The sequence below is a fragment of the Myxocyprinus asiaticus genome, chromosome 2 (genome assembly GCF_019703515.2).
Source record: "Myxocyprinus asiaticus isolate MX2 ecotype Aquarium Trade chromosome 2, UBuf_Myxa_2, whole genome shotgun sequence".
Lineage (NCBI taxonomy): Eukaryota > Metazoa > Chordata > Actinopteri > Cypriniformes > Catostomidae > Myxocyprinus > Myxocyprinus asiaticus.
The window spans coordinates 16,432,207-16,449,219 of NC_059345.1; the positions used below are offsets into that span (position 1 = coordinate 16,432,207).

At 39.7% G+C, this 17,013-nt stretch overlaps 1 protein-coding gene across 2 annotated transcripts in view; it reads right to left on the reverse strand.

The window, feature by feature from the left end:
* Window positions 1-17,013, reverse strand: part of LOC127413265 (A-kinase anchor protein 13) — a 119,455-nt gene that overhangs the window by 19,718 nt on the left and 82,724 nt on the right. For both annotated transcript variants that reach the window (XM_051650249.1, XM_051650259.1), the window contains 10 exons: window positions 16,724-16,974; window positions 14,936-15,061; window positions 14,726-14,843; window positions 12,650-12,901; window positions 9,965-10,041; window positions 8,219-8,400; window positions 7,727-7,809; window positions 7,191-7,367; window positions 6,841-6,993; window positions 3,067-3,128 (listed from right to left, as the gene is read on the reverse strand). In XM_051650249.1, the coding sequence (XP_051506209.1) occupies window positions 3,067-3,128; window positions 6,841-6,993; window positions 7,191-7,367; window positions 7,727-7,809; window positions 8,219-8,400; window positions 9,965-10,041; window positions 12,650-12,901; window positions 14,726-14,843; window positions 14,936-15,061; window positions 16,724-16,974 (1,481 nt within the window). The remainder of the gene's footprint in view (window positions 1-3,066; window positions 3,129-6,840; window positions 6,994-7,190; window positions 7,368-7,726; window positions 7,810-8,218; window positions 8,401-9,964; window positions 10,042-12,649; window positions 12,902-14,725; window positions 14,844-14,935; window positions 15,062-16,723; window positions 16,975-17,013) is intronic.

Below are 17,013 nucleotides of genomic sequence, written 5' to 3' on the forward strand. Positions count from 1 at the left end.
ATATATTTACTTATTAAACAGCCTTTTGTGATTCACAGAGCTATCGCACATCTTCAAGTGGCTTTCAATAAAATGCACGAGTCATATGAACTGCTTTAATGGTGTTTTTATAGTTCTTTTATGTCATTTTTGGAGCTTGACAGTAATGAACATGACTAACACAAAGTATCGGATTTGGATCGGGCTCGTCGGACCGATACCTGATCCATCTAAAAGCTTCAGTATCGGAGGATCGGTGCATCACTAGTAGTCATTGTGTTTAACAGCATGCCGTTTCGCAATAATTCGCTCAAATTGTAAAAATGGCATATCAGATGAAACGTCATGGTTACTGGTGTAACCTCCGTTCCCTGATGGAGGGAACGAGACATTGTGTCGATGTAGTGACACTAGGGGTCACCCTTGGGAGCCCGAGACACCTCTGGTCTTTGATAAAAGGCTAATGAAAATTGACGAGTGGTATTTGCATGCCACTCCCCCGGACATACGGGTATAAAAGGAGCTGTTATGCAACCACTCATTAAGGTTTTATGCTGAGGAGCCGATATAAGGTCTGACCACTTCAGCGGGTAGTTCAGCTTTGTGGTAGTTCTGCTTCCTGCGGTGGGCTCCACGCCGGGGCTGGGCCGAAGGGGCGGGCTGCGGTGGAGCCGGTGCAGTCACTGCAGGGGGACGCCCTTGGCGATGAGTAGACGGGGTGCGGGATCTTGAGCCGCGCCGGGGCAGGATATGCTGGCTAGCATCCATCTACTGCTCTACCATCGAAAACTGCTGGGCAAAGTCCTCGATGGTGTCGCCGAATAGGCCCGCCTGGGAAATGGGGGCAGCAAGGAATAGTGTCTTGTCGGCCTCTCCCATCTCGACCAGGTTGAGCCAAAGGTGGCGCTCCTGGACCGCTAGTGTGGCCAACGTCCGCCGAGCGCAGTTCCTGCATCCATCCCGGGGTGGAACTACCCTCGTGCAGTTCCTTTAGCGCCTTGGCAGACTTGCAGGAGAGCCATGGCATGCAGGGCAGAGGCGGCTTGTCCAGCGGCACCGTAGGCCTTGGCTGTCAGAGACGACATAAACCTACAGGCCTTGGACGGGGGCTTTGGGCACCCGTGCCAGATGGCAGCGTTCTGCGGGCATAGGTGCACCGTGAGTGCCTTTATCCACCAGGGGATTGCCGAATAGCCCTTGGCCGCCCCACCATTGAGGGTAGTGAGGGCGGGGAAGCTGAATAGATCAGGACCGGGCAGTAAAAAGTGCCTCCCGTGACCTTGTCAGCTCTTCATGCACTTCCGGGAAGAAAGGAATGGGGGCGGGGCGGGGCGTGGCTTTGAGCGGCGCCGAGAGCCCAGGAACCAATCACCGAGCCGCGAGGGTTCAGGGAAGAGCAGTGAGTTCCACTCTAGCCGACGCTCGCGGCTGCCCGGGAAAGCATGTTGTCATCTCTGTATCAGCCTGTGACTGGGCAATCAACCCCGAAGGAGGAGCCCAGCTGAGGCTTCCAACTGGACGAGCCCGCTCTCCGATGCTGCGCTCGAGAGCTCATCACTTTCGCGGGCTCCGAATAAGAGGTGAACTCGCCGTGAGACAAGCCGGCGGACTCATCCGGAAGCCCGAGCAGACGAGCGTGCTGGGGAATGGAAGGTCTGCGGAGGGATACCCGGCGGAGGCGATCCAAATCGCCCCCAGTGCTAGCCGCGCTGGCCTCAAACCCGTGGGTAAAAGAACCGAGGCGGGAGCCTCTGGGGTGGCTAGCTTTCTTACGAAGGCGAGCCGCGACTGCAATGTTGCCATGGACATATTCTCGCAATGAGAACATGACCATCCACGAACGCTGTCTCCGCGTGAGCAGTGCCCAGACACGAAAGACAGTGATCGTGACCGTCAGAAGGCGAGAGATAACGAGCGCAACCAGGAATAACACACAATCGGAAAAGCATCTTTAAAAAGACGCGTCTTTAAAAAGACGTTCCGTGTGTGCCGCTCTTTTAGAGAAATATACTCTTTTTGAGAAATATACTCTTTTAATTCTGCCGAAGTGCCCAGGGGCATTCTCTGCAGTGCACCAGTGCAGAGGGGGGAGAAGCTGCTGAAATGCGCCGTCAGATCCAGCAGAGGTGAATGAACAGTAGTATTCAGCTCAGTGAGCATGACCGTTCGGCTCCGAAGAGAAAATCTGAATGAGTGGTTGCATTCCAGCTCCTTTTATACCCATATGTCCGGGGGAGTGGCATGCAAATACCACTCACCAATTTTCATTGGCCTTTTATCAAAGACCAGAGGTGTCTCGGGCTCCCAAGAGTGACCCCTAGTGTCACTACATCGACACAACGTGGAGTGAGTGACAGATAGGGAACTAGAGACTCTAATCTTTTGACTCAAACAGGTTTTAATGTAAAAACCTAAATAGGTTTCTTCCCAGATGTAGTTTTGTTGGCGTTTCACCCAAAGACAAACTCTGCTGTGATGTTGTTTTGTCACATGACTCCGTACATTGAACGTTTAACCCTTTACTGACAGCCCAGAGTTTCCTGAACTGAGTCGGTTTAAATGAATTTGAATTATGTGTTGTGTATAGCCAAGACAAAACACAATGTCTGCGGAGAAGGACACTTAAAATGGAAGTCAAAGGGGCAATCAATGTATTGTAAACTGTCAACACTTTTTCGTTTGTTTGTACAAACTAAAGAACAAGTCGAAATTTTTCTGTGATCACTGACAGCACACCACAAATGCTGTCAACAGAGCTTAAGCTTTTTTCTGCATTTTTCTCTTGAGCTGCCACAGTATAATGACACAGTTAACAGTGTCATACAAAGAATTTGTTGGTCTCTTGGTTTCTATTATTGTAGTCACGCACTGGATTGGTCCAAAAATTCTGCTATACATAGCTGTATGTTAAACATCAAATATGTACTGACTGGCTGTGATTTTCTTTGCTTCACAAAGCATTTCCCTTTTAGTAAAAACAGGAAAATTAAATGGTGCTGCAGTTGCGTCAAGCCTAGTTAAAATGCAATTGAAATTCACTGAAAGTCTAATTTCCTATTAGCTGGATGGAGCAACAGGACATCCTACCTTCTTAAGGACACTGTCGGATTCTGTCCTCCGAAGATCTTCACACTCCTCTTTGTCTCCATCTACAGACACACAAAACTGACTGTGAGCAGAAGCAGATTAGATTGAATGATACATTTATGATATATTAATGACTAATCCCTAAATACTGTAAGTGACAGTATCTGGATTAAATATCAATCCACTTGTCACAAAATTTGTAGTGCAAAAAAAAAAGTTTAGTTTTGTTTGCACGTAGACTAACAATCACTATTTTGGACATACCTAATTTATTATTATTATTATTTTCCAGTAAGTACATAAACTAAGCAAAAAAAGAAAGGTCTTTTGTAATTTTGTAAAAATCCAAATAACTTTACAGATCTTTATTGTAAAGTGTTTAAACAATGTTTTCCTTGCTTGTTCAATGAACCATAAACAAAAAATGAACATGCACCTGTGGAACGGTCCTTAAGAAACTAACAGCTTACAGACGGTAGGCAATTATGGTCACAGTAATAAAAACTTAGGACACTAAAGAGACCTTTCTACTGACTCCAAAAACACCAAAAGAAATATGCCCAGGGTCCCTGCTCATCTGCATGAACGTGCCTTAGGCATGCTGCATGGAAGCATGAGTACTGCAGATGTGGCCAGGGCAATAAATTGCAATGTCCATACTGTGAGATGCCTAAGACAGTGCTACAGGGAGACAGGAAGGACAGCTGATCCTCCTTGCAGTGGCAGACCACGTGTAACAAAACCTGCACAGGATCAGTACATCCGAATATCACACCTGTGGGACAGGTACAGGATGGCAACAACAACTGCCCAAGTTACACAAGGAACGCACAATGCCTCCATCAGTGCTCAGACTGTCCACAATAGGCTGAGAGAGGCTGGACTGAGGGCTTGTAGGCCTGTTGTAAGGCAGGTCCTTACCAGACATCATCGGCAACAACGTCGCCTATGGGCACAAACCCACCTTCGCTGGACCAGACAGGACTGGCAAAAAGTGCTCTTCACTGACGAGTCACGGTTTTGTCTCACCAGGGGTGATGGTCGGACTCGCGTTTATCAACGAAGGAATAAGCGTTACACCGAGGCCTGTACTCTGGAGCGGGATCGATTTGGAGGTGGAAAGTCCGTCATGGTCTGGGGCGGTGTGTCTCAGCATCATCGGACTGAGCTTGTTGTCATTGCAGGCAATCTCAACGCTGTGCGTTACAGGGAAGACATCCTCCTCCCTCCTGTGGTACCATTGCTGCAGGCTCATCCTGACATGACCCTCCAACATGACAATGCCACCAGCCATACTGCTCATTCTGTGCGTGATTTCCTGCAAGACAGGAATGTCAGTGTTCTGCAGTGGCCAGCAAAGAGCCCGGATCTCAATCCCATTGAGCACGTGAGGGACCTGTTGGATCGGAGGGTGAGGGCTAGGGCCATTCCCCCAGAAATGTCTGGGAACTTGCAAGTGCCTTGGTGGAAGAGTGGGGTAACATCTCACAGCAAGAACTGGCAAATCTGGTGCACTCCATGAGGAGGAGATGCACTGCAGTACGTAATGCAGCTGATGGCCACACCAGATACTGACTGTTACTTTTGATTTTGACCCCCCCTTTGTTCAGGGACACATTATTCCATTTCTGTTAGTCTGTGAAACTTGTTCAGTTTATGTCTTAGTTGTTGAATCTTTTTATGTTCATACAAATATTAACACATGTTAGTTTGCTGAAAATAAAAGCAGTTGAAAGTTTCTTTTTTTGCAGAGTTTATTTTGTAAAAATTAGGTCTCTTAGACAGGTTTGGAAAAACTATCAGTACTGTGAACTATGCTCCAATTTAGAGAAAACAGAGTGTAAAAATTGCAGTAACTAGAAAATCCACACTAAAACTACTGTAAGTAACTTTAAAGCCATTTTCTCTGTTTCAGTGTTTGTGCACTGTGTTTTTCCTTTGTAGGGTAGAATAGTGAAATCATCAATACATTGAAGTAACACAAATGGAAATGTGGAATTTTGTAATTACATTTTTTAATATGTAATGACCCCATTTTTTAAAAAAAAAATAAAAAGACACATAAACATACACCTTTAAATTCGAGGTGCAAGTTATTGGATAAAATGTACAGAGAAAAAAATTATAAATGCAAGATTCAAAATGAAAGCTTGTTTATTAACCGAGGTTTCGTCTTACCAGTCTTTAACGTCAGTTAAAGCTTAAGTATTTAACTTTTTCAGTATTAAAACTATAGCTGTCAAAATTAACACGTTAATGCATGCGATTAATTTAAATGGTTTAACGCGTACATTTTTCTTAATCGCAATTAACACATTTACCGTTAATACAGCATAAACACTGGTTTGAGGGCAGAACCTTTGCGATGTGTCCGCCCGGAGTCATTACCCTTATGTACGCACCACAAACACACACAAAAGCCATGTCAGTGATCAAATGATGGAGAAAATAAAACAAGCCCAGATGGGACTTGTGACAGAAATCAAGTATTTTTCAGCCTAAGTAAGGCACATTTCAATTACCACAAATGCACGGAAAAGCAGAATGAGACGTTATTGTCCGCAAGCGCTTTTCATATGTAGTACAAAGTGGAGCTGACGCCCTGCTGCGAATCATGGATGTGGCTTCACAATCACTGTAACAAAGAAGAAAGCCACAGTCTACCGGCAGATTAATATTGTGGTGGATGAGAGATTTAATGCACATTGCAATGAAAATGCAACCTATGTGGGGACTAATTCTTTCAATTAGTCAACCTCCCAGACAGACTTTGGGAAACATTTAATTTTCAAATTTCAGCACTTTTTCAGCACTCTCAAAACCTGCAATTAATCGTGATTAACTACGGAAAATGATGCGGTTAATCGCAATATAAAATTTTTAATCGACTGACAGCAATAATTAAAATACTTTGTTCTATCATAGCTTAAACTCCTTGTCTCCATCTATAGACACAAAAATGAATGCAAATTAGATTGAATGCTAAAATAATTTAAAATACCCAGCTTAATATGCAGAGGCAACTATAAGTAAGCCATTAATAGGTAATTTTGTTTCTCAGAAACAGTAAACACTGTGTTTCTGTTGTGCTATAAAAATTCCTGTGTTTGTTTTGAGAGACCCGCTTAGACCTGAAACAATAACGTTACTCAACTAATGCCGTGAGTTAGGGGCGGGACTATCTGACTGTTTGAACAACTGCAAATGAGGGGCGTATTTAGTAAAATGTTTTGAAAACATTGTTTATTTTTGCAATTCTGTTTGGTGGCGCAAGTGTCACAGAAATTACATACTTCAGCTTTAATAAATAAGCTTGCATTTTGACACTCTGGGCATTCTCTAACCAACTTCATGGGGTGCCAACAGGCATGCTTTTTAAACAGTATTGAAGGAGTTCCCATGTATGCTGGCCACTTCTTGGCTGTTTTTCATCACTATCCAGTCCAACACTTCCGTTCAAAAATATTTCATTTGATTTTCAGTAAAGAAATGCATTTGTAGGATCAATTTATATTTGTATAAAACTAATTTCAAGCATAAGGTTTTAAGGTTGTGAGAAACAAATTCAGTCATGTGTGTTCAAATATTTGACTGGTACTGTATCTATCCAAAATGTAACAATCAGTTTTACTACTACATAAAGTAAGATTTGCAAAAGTTGATTTCTTAATATTAAGATGATCTGCTAATCTATTGCACCTCTCAAAATGACTCATCCTCATCCAAATTCCCAATGGATCGGCAGTCAACATGGTAGAAGAGTAAATGTCTCACGTTTGGAGATGTTCATCTGGTGGCTGTCAAACCCTCCGAAGGTCTCGGCTCTGCGTGGCAGACACACGGGCCCCACAGTCCCTTGAGCACAGGCCACCTGCTGCCCCACCGCCCCGCCCAGACTGCAGTTCACCAGTGCCTGCAACATCTCCACTGCCAAATAAACACACATGCACGTCACTAACCGCATTACATTAAGTGAGTTACTAAAGAGTAGAACATTAGAGGTGGAAATGAGCTGTTTCAACAGTTGACAGACAGCATAAATAACTTGTAAATTATACCACAACTAAGAAAACAGGTGGAGAACAGCTGAATATTTCAGTGAAGATGTTGGCAGCATTTCTTACCCTCTTTGAGAGCATCCATCATGATGGGTTCCCCCTTAGGTACTTCTTCATTGCTGGCCCTGAAGAGCATTTTGAAGGGGGAAGTGGAGTCGTCGAGTGAGCCGCACATTTCATGGAAAATTTTCATCTTCTCCAGCAGGAGTGACATGATCTGCTCATCTTTCCTGTGGAGTATGTCTGAAAGAAACAATGGAAGAGTTTTGTTGACATTTGCAGATTTATCGTAATACTCTCTAATATAGAAACAGTTTATGTTTATAATTTATTTAACTATTAATAAATAAATAACAATATATTATTTAAGCTTTAAAGTTAATTTTTAAACTACAATTCTGAGTATACATTTTAGGGAAGTATTTGTGGTACTTAAGTTAAATTATGCTGCTTTCAAATAATAATAATAATAAAAAAAAAAAACATTGTGAATCATGAGAATAAGATTTTTGTTCACATTACAGTAATTTGAAAAAAAAAATGTATATATACAAAGAGCAAATAAAGAGAGAGAGAGAGAGAGTGAGAGAGATACCACTCACCTCTCATTTCTTTCATTTTGTTTTCAAGCAGCTTCTTGTCTTCCTCTGTTTCACTCGGAATCCCCTCGTCTTCATCCTTTCCTCTGTGAAATCACAAGAGGCTGTTAAATAATCTTTTGTTCCCTCCATACCCTTCCCATGAACTCATTTCATCTGAAGAACATCCAGCACCCTTTACTTTCAATATCCCTAATGCATAAACCACTTGTGCAACCAACGTTCCCCATTCTATCTGGGGAAATGGGAACAAATACCCTATTTTATCCCATTTTATATTTATACAAAAAGAATTATGGAATAAAATAAATGTTTATAAATTATATACAATATATATAATATTTTAATATGAAATTAAATTGTATCATAAATAATATTTTTCATTTCTCCTTTTATATTAATTTTATAAATTTTATATATATATATATATATATATAATTTTATTTTTAGATACCTTATGAAGCAAAAGAGTGGACCAGAATATCAGGTACTTACATAGAGTGCATGGCTTCCTGAATAAGCTGCATCCAGGTGTTGCGATCTTCTCTGGAACTGGCGTGAACCTCCACCATTTCAGGTTTCTCAATGCCAGCGGTGATGAGGAACAGACCACGCTCCTCGTGGGCCACCTCTCGCACAATCAGCTTCTGCAGGGAGATAACAGTGGCTCGCTGGTCCTGATGATGAGAGAAGAGAGAGAGAGAGAGACAGAGAGAATGAGCAGGGAGGAGTAAAGGAGAGAGAATATTCAGAGAGAGAGAGACATCAGTGAGGATTTAAGAAAGAAAGACACGAGAAAAGCACAAATTAAAAAATCAGTAATCACATGACCATTCAATAAACAGAAACATTTCACACTGAAGACTACTTAGTGGTGCTTCCTAAGGCCAGTATCCCAATCACTATGGCTTTTATACAAAATGATACCTCAAATTGCATGGCTTTTTGAGGCTTGTGTGCTATTACTTTTTTGCAAGTTTAACCCTTTAAGCTCTGAAAGTGTTTTTAAATATATTTCCCTTTTCAGTGGCATGCCCAAAATTAAAGGCTTATAACTCGACAAAAAAAACCCCAAAGAGGGTCAATTGTTTGGTATCCTTTTAAAGAAAACTTTTCATTTGTTTAATTATATAGATTATGATAAATTATGAGATTTTCCGCCTAAGAAACTGCTGAAAAATTATAAAACTTGAGCAAAAAAAATTTTTTTTATTATTTTTCTGATTTTACATTATATATCTGAGGGTGTAAATAATGGTGGCTCTGAAAAACAGCCTTTGGTTTTGATCCCAATCATGTCGCCTGTAACTAAGTAAAATTGATGATACGACAAAGCAATCAAAAGTTATTTAGTATTACAAAAATAATTTATCCTAGTATCCAAAAACATCTCCAGGTGTCCAAAAGCCTCTCCAAACAAATAAAACATAATAATTGTACATAAGAAATAATTACACATGCAAATACAACAATTAAAGGTATGCTCTCTCTCCAAAGCATGCAGGCATGAGTAACGATAACTCATTCAGTTCCATTCTGTGTCAACTGAACCATCATTGATTCTGCGTCATGTAATTAGCGCCATCCCCTGGTGGCCATATGTAATTACAGTGAACTATCCTCTCTGCCCATATGTGGATGACATAAACCTCTGTGGAGTGTGCACATTTTGCTTCATGTGGATTATCTAATGATCTATGCATCCGATTACGTTGTGTGTGGGCTCGTTTTAATGGGAATCTGTTTTCATGTAACATGTATGTCAAAGATTTATAATGAGCTATTACTCGCTATATTTTTGACTGTAAGTAAAACAAATAGGCTGGTTGTATTCTACTCTTTAGGAGCTTTATAACGGCATATAACACATGGCTATTTGATCAGATTGATGTTTTTACCAATTACAATAATATGTACAGTGCAAAATTATTAATAAATTATCCAAAGGGGACACTTTTGATTTGTCTGCCAATTTCAAAGCACTTGTTCAGTTTTGGTTATAATGCTTACATGCATTGTAAAGTAGAGCTTTTAAGCTTTAAAATGATACCTATTTTGTGTTACTCAAGACTGTAGTTATTAATATTTTTATTTTGATAATTATTTTTTTCTGTGCGGGCCAATCTGAGCTTAAAAGTTAAAGTTAAATGTATTGACAAAGCAATATATGAAGAGTAGTGGGGCAAGAAAAAGCTTCATTAAAATGTAAAGTCATTATCGTGAAAAGAAAAGATCACTCACCAAAGAAGCAAAAACATATTTCTGGTCTTTTTCTTGGAGGAAAACGAAGACGTCAGAAAGCAGAAGTGCGTGGACATCTAGAGGTGAAAGAAAGATGCTGTAGTTACTGTACAAGAAACACTCCTTTCAAATACATTCTATTTAAAGTAGGACCAGAGAAACATAGGACCAGAAAAAGTGCAATAATATTTGTTTGGATGTGATGCAACTCTTTTTAATATACCTTTATGGAAAATTACATTTTCTTTAAATGACTTAAATGATACAATTTAATTTCATATTAAATGGCAAAATAACTCCTCTGTTTGATGCAAGTTTTCAAATCCACATAAAATGCTGATTGCAAGCATTGTTATATGACATACTTCCAAGTGAAACAGGAAATGAAACCATAAAATATTTAGTGCAGGACTTGATATTATCAATTGGTAATTGATTAGATCATGAAAAGTGGTCTCCATATGTCAGGTGGCTGGAAGGGAGAAGCTGAAAAATTGATGACTTGATGACGTCAGCCAAAAAGGAAAGTTATTTCAGAGACAGAACAAATATTTAACATTTTACTGAAAGATTACAACAATTTTTTTCTTTATATATATATATATATATATATATATATATATATATATATATATATGTGCACCAATAAATTAATCACAATAAGACCAAAAATGTGAATTCACATTCAGGACCACTGTAAGATCCACAATACCATTTGATTGTGCTGCGTTTGTGCTGATTTGTTGTTTGTGATATTAAACATTGTTTTTTGGGCTGTGTGACGTCACTCTCCACCCCATGGCGCTCAAACTGCTACAAACCGGTGCCATTCGATTGTGCTTGATTTGTGCCCGTTTGTGCAGTTAAAAGAAACAATGTAATTATTTTCCATCTTTAGATCTAATAAGAAACTTTTCGGGAGCATTGACGTCACTCTCCACCACATGTCGTCCAAATCGCTACAAACTGGTGTTGTTTGCTTGTGCTATTTGTGCTATTAAAAGAAACCACATGTCAAGCACTCTTATCTGTCTCTTATCGTTTTTGCTAGCTTGGTGCTGGTTTGTGCCTTGTTTGGTATTGTTGCTGTTTTTGCTTTTTAACATATGAAGCATTTCTTATTCTTACCTTGCGCAACGTCTTATCCAATTTTCGTGAGAGCTCTAATTCTAAGCGCAATTTTCGTGCCACCACAAAGCGCAAATGGACATGGGAGGGAGTGTTTGTGCTACTGTGGGTGTATTCTATGAAAATGAAGTTGGGCAAAGCGCAATTTGCTATTTTCCTAAGAATTTTGTCGTTGTGCTAAGACGTTTCAATACCACCTCTTAACTCAAATGCAAAGTCCAAATTCAGTTCCTACATTTGCAGTTTGGAGATTTCACCAGCAGGTAGTAATACAGTTCATGTCCAAATTCTGAAAGCACAGAACATCAAATAATGTCCTTGATGATCGTTGTTGAAGCCATTTGTTGAACAAAAAAATTATGAGATTTGTGTTACATTTTCTAGAGGTTATGATTTAGTTTTTCAATTATTATTTTTATTTTAATTGTTAATTTTAAGTCACTGCAAAAGGGGCAGGTGAAAGAAGGAGAGAGTACAATGTTTGGATATGGTATGATTTTTTTGACCAATTCATTATTTTGATTATATTTTCATTTTGTTTGAAGTGTAATTTGAATTTAGAAATATTTGTGGTTTAATTTTTTTGTGTTTCAATAAATGAATTTAATTTTCAAAATCAATGTCAACTGGTAGAATTGAAGTGTGTGCCGATACAATCACTGTTAATACTAGCCGTGATTTGTGTGTCAGTAGATGAAAATGATTACTAAACCATTACACTTACATTCTCAGTAATTTAACGGAGCCTACATCCATATCCTGAAACCCATTTTCCATGCGTGTAAAAGGAACGTGTCCCATTTAACAAGGATGTACAAAATAATGTAAATCCATATTTTTATTCTTCCAATTCCAATACATAGTCCCTTTACACTACCAACTTCTTATGAATGTACTGTCTTTGTTTATATCGCTGGTGCTTGACAGGGAATGGACTGTATAATAGGACGGAGATGGTGCCGGAGAAGAACCTCCATTGACCCAATTAGTGCCTTGCGCGCATGATTTCGCCAAACCCACTTGCGCCTTCACTTAGCGCACGCTTGCACAAAAATACCAATATGAAAACGCGAATTATACAGAAATTGTTTCGCAAGTAAACAGCCACGTTATTCAGCTCTGATTTTGTTTCTATTAGTTTTAGTTTTGCGAGACTTGTGTTGAAGGTGTTTGAGAGTTGCATAGGCCTATATGAAAATGTTCAAAATATTTGTTTGAAATTTCAGCACTATGTTTGAAAACATGTTAGGAGCTCCTCACATGCGGGAAAGCGTTTTTGCGCTAAAATTAGATGCAGTGCCACAACAATGTACCGGTTTACTGAGACTAAACCTACATTCAACAACACTGGAGCAATTTGAGTGACATGAGGTAGAGAGTGATGTCACACAGCCAAAAAAAAGTTTAATATTTCAAACACCAAACCAGCACAAATGTTCGCTTTTGCGGCACAAATCAGCACAAACAATTGGTATTGTTTTGCCGATTTAATTATATGGGGTGTCAACTTCATGGAGGTATTGTAAAATTTACAGAAAGAATGTTAGAGAACTTTACCCTTCAGTCGCCCAGCAGTGTTTTTCAGCTGCAAAGGACCGTCATGGAGGAGCTTCCGACTGCGCAGCAAATCCTCTCTGGCAAACATCTGCCCATTTTTCATCCGTGTGATGGACTTGCTGTCCATACGGCTGTAGATATCTTTCAACCTTCTCTTCTTCTCATGTTCATTTACTTTACTATCAACTGAATGAAGGATGTCTTTCACCAGCTGTAGAGCCTGTGTCAAGTTTTCAAAATCCTCTTTGTTCTCTGCATGGACACACACACACACACATATGAAACAGAAATAAAATCAACATAAGTTCATCTAAACAACCAACCAGTGTGTTTTATTTTATTACAGTATGAGACTGACAGGATAAAATCCTCTTGAGATTTATAAGCTGCTTCTCAAATTGTCCATGAAAGGATATTCGTTGTATTTGACATTCTTAGAAATCTCTTTGTCTGGAACATAACCAAAAAGCCTTTCAGACTCGCTGTGTATAATATAACAACAGTTGGAAGTGATTTGCTGCAAACGTGGAATGTTTACACTTCTCATATGTGCAGCAGAGGGCACAACCGTAAGACAAGAGTGTTTACTGAGAGTGAAATATTGGCACTCTATTTAAAAATTGATGGGTAAGTTGGTTAGGGAACTGATGCTTCACTTTGTGTCTGTAATGTTTAATGTGTGTGTTCTTGTATTTCATGTCTTTTATTTTGAAAAGTTTAGTTCCTGTTTCATGTCATGTGTCCCTAGTCATGTGATGTCCTGTTTTCCCTCCATGTTCATGTGTCTTGTTTTCATTGGTTCATTGTTTGATTATCTTGTTTAGAGTTCTGTTTGTTCATTGGTTATGTTCTCCCATGTCCATGTATTTAAGCCCTCATGTTTTCCATTGTCCTTCGTCTCGTCTCGTCTCGTCTCGTCTCGTCTCGTCTCGTCTCGTCTCGTCTCGTCTCGTCTCGTCTCGTCTCGTCTCGTCTCGTCTCGTCAGGGTTTTTTGGATTTCACGTTTGTTAATAAATTGCACTTGGGTTCTTCACTCCATCGTCATCGTCTCTGTCTTCCGATCCCCCAGCTCTGCCTTGCTCCTCCGAGCCTCCAGCACCGCCTTGGTCCTCTGCCATCGGCTCCACCCTGGCCCTTCGAGTCTTCGGCTACTCTCCGGGCACCAAGTTCCATGGTGTCACCCTTCAAGTCTCTCACAACCCCACCTTCCACAGCTCTACCCCTCAAGCCTCTCAGGGCCCCATCTTCCATTGACTCTGCCCTGGTCCCATGCCTCAAGACCCCCCCCCACCCCCTACAGAACTTTGGAACTATGTTATGTTATGTGTCTGTTCATGTTTTGGGACGTCAGGAGCCACCCCCAGTGGGGGGGATATGTAATTTTTAATGTGTGTGTTCATGTATTTCATGTCTTTTATTTTGAAAAGTTTAGTTCCTGTTTCATGTCATGTGATGTCCTGTTTTCCCTCCATGTTCATGTGTCTTGTTTTCACCGGTTCATTGTTTGATTATCTTGTTTAGAGTTCTGTTTGTTCATTGGTTATATTCTCCCATGTCCATGTATTTAAGCCCTCATGTTTTCCATTGTCCTTGGTCAAATATTGTAGATGTTTGTAAACGTTGTGTCAAGTTTGTTAATTCAAGGTTATAGTCAAGTTCATGTTCATGGTTATGTTTCACCTTTACAGTTAGGGTTTTTTTGGATTTCACGTTTGTTAATAAATTGCACTTGGGTTCTTCACTCCATCGTCATTGTCTTCATCATTGTCATTGCCAGCTTCGTTACAGTGTCATTGGTGTGCCTCATGCTCAAGTTCAGGTTTATAAAGTCTGTTAATTTAACAATTTCTTGATTTATTAGCTCTCACATGTCGTGAGCCAGATTAAAACAAACGGCACTCAGAACATTGAAATAGGTTATGCCCTTTGGAAGTAGATAGTGATGTCTACATTTATAGACAAATACTTTTTTGTTTTGCCTTGTTCTTTCACTTATAAAATTGACAACTCTGATTTATTTCTTTATGAAAGATTTAAAACAAGCATTGTTTTGATTACAAATCAGTAAATCTCACCTTTGGTGTGCTGGAGGATTCGTTGTAAAAGCACTGGGTACTTTGTTATCCGTTGAGTCACCAGTAATATGCACTCCGGGATGCCCAAACGTCTGACAATGCTGCAGCTCATTTTTTTCTGGAAAAATTATGACATTTGGGATTGTTAGGTAGATTAACATATATTTTGGGAAAGGCCACCAAAAATTACTAAAATGATAAAATGCTTACCCTGATGAAAGCCTGAAAGCGCTTGTCCCTGGCATGCATCTCCTTGTAGAAGTTCACTGCTTCATTGTGTCGACTGCAAAATTTGCCATAGATTTTCTTCATGCTTTCTGCATTGGCGTCTGAGAACTGAAACACATCATGTGACATAAATCACTACAGGAGGTAATATCTGAAGAATGATCATGGAATATAAATTCACATGTATACGTATGTCATATTCAACAAGGAGCCTTATTAGGTTAATGAGACACAATTATATATATCACAATTCAACTTTATTAATTGACAAGGGGCAATTTAGTATTGTATAGTATGCTAGTATACACAGTAGTATAGTATAGTCAGTGCTGGGTAGTAATGGATAACATAATCAGATTTTAAAAAATTGTACTTGTAATACAATTAAATTACGTTTTAAAATACTCATGATCAGATTACAGTTACTTCTTTATGGATTACATGATTACATTAATTACGTTAATCAGGCAATGGCAATAAATCGTTCATAATTTACTGACCCCCCACCCCCATCATAGAGAGCCTGTAATATAAACCACAGTAATAAGTATAACACAGTAATATATACAATAGTATAGTATAGAATAGTATACATGTATATATTAAAATATTATATAAAAAAATATTTTCAGGTTTAATTTAGATTTGGAATCAGACATATTTTTGAACCCCATTATGTGTGTTTGCTTTTGCTCTTTAATTATGTATTATTAATTCCCATAATTGTGTAGTTATAGCCCTTACAAAAAAATAACCATAGTTTAACCACTGTATTTGTAGTAAAACTATAGCAACCACAAAATTAACCATGGTCTGCAGCCATGTTTCCTACAATATTACTGTAGTAAAACCAGGGTTACTACTGTATATGGCTACTACAGTACTAAACACCATGGTTAATTGTATTGAAACCATGGTTTCCACCAAAACAACATGGTTCCTACAGTCATTGTTGCTACAATATCACTATAGCAAAACCATGGTTAATTTTCACTAGGAAGAGTCACCAACACTGTGCTTTAAGGAGCGTGTGTGCTGGGCTGAAAATCTCTAATTGATAGCAGTATCTTCTAGTTTACGTCAAGTGTAGTTCTGAAAGCAAAAGAGAATGTAGGCTGCAGTCATCCGCTTAACTGCGCATCTACACAAAGCAGACATGTTTACTTGAACGATTAACCGAAAGTGAAGTGCTGCATAAATTGATCTGTACCGCATTATCAGCGGGTCGTGATGCGTGATAGGTTTGCACGCGCTGTGCTCTTCTGTTGACTAGCACAGTTTTGTCATACTTTAATAGTGTTTAGCTTACCATTCAGCTCATAACATCAGAAAACATGCTGCGTGTTTATGGGGACAGATTCAATCTTAAGGTAGATTTGCAGGCAGGTACGAGGGACTTCAATAAATAAAATACATACTCCTCTTTCTCAATGTTGCTCGCATGCCAGTGATTACACCTCTGTGTGCCAGTGGTGGCAAGTGTGCCGTAGGTTGCCGACCCTTCATATATAGTGTTGTATGGTGCAGTAAGGTACAGTACAGTATAGCAGTAAAGTGCATTACAGTACAGTATAGTGCATTAAAGTATAGAATAATCAAGTTTAGCATAGTATAGTGTGTGGTATGGTACAGTAAGGTGCAGCGAGGTGTAGTACTGCACAGTCCAGTATAGTATACTATAGTATAGTGAAATATAATATAGTACACAATCAACCGTACAACAGATACTACTGTACACACATAATATTTGTAAGAGGTCACAGTTCTCACCTGGCTGACCAGCACATCTCCTATCCTGTTGATTATAAAGCCCCCATCTGTGCCTTCCAGCCTGGCTTCCTTCTTCCTCTCCAGCAGAGCACTGAAGAAGAACGTGTGCAGCTCCAGGAGCTCTTCCAGCATGGGAAACATCTTCTCCACCATCTGGAGCTCCAACTGAAGATCTGTCTGCAGGCCCTTACTGTAGACATCTGACATGATTCGTAACGTCCGCAGATGATGCATCTCTGTCTGAATCAGCTCTGCATTGGTAAAGGAATAGGATGTTTAGATCCAAACAT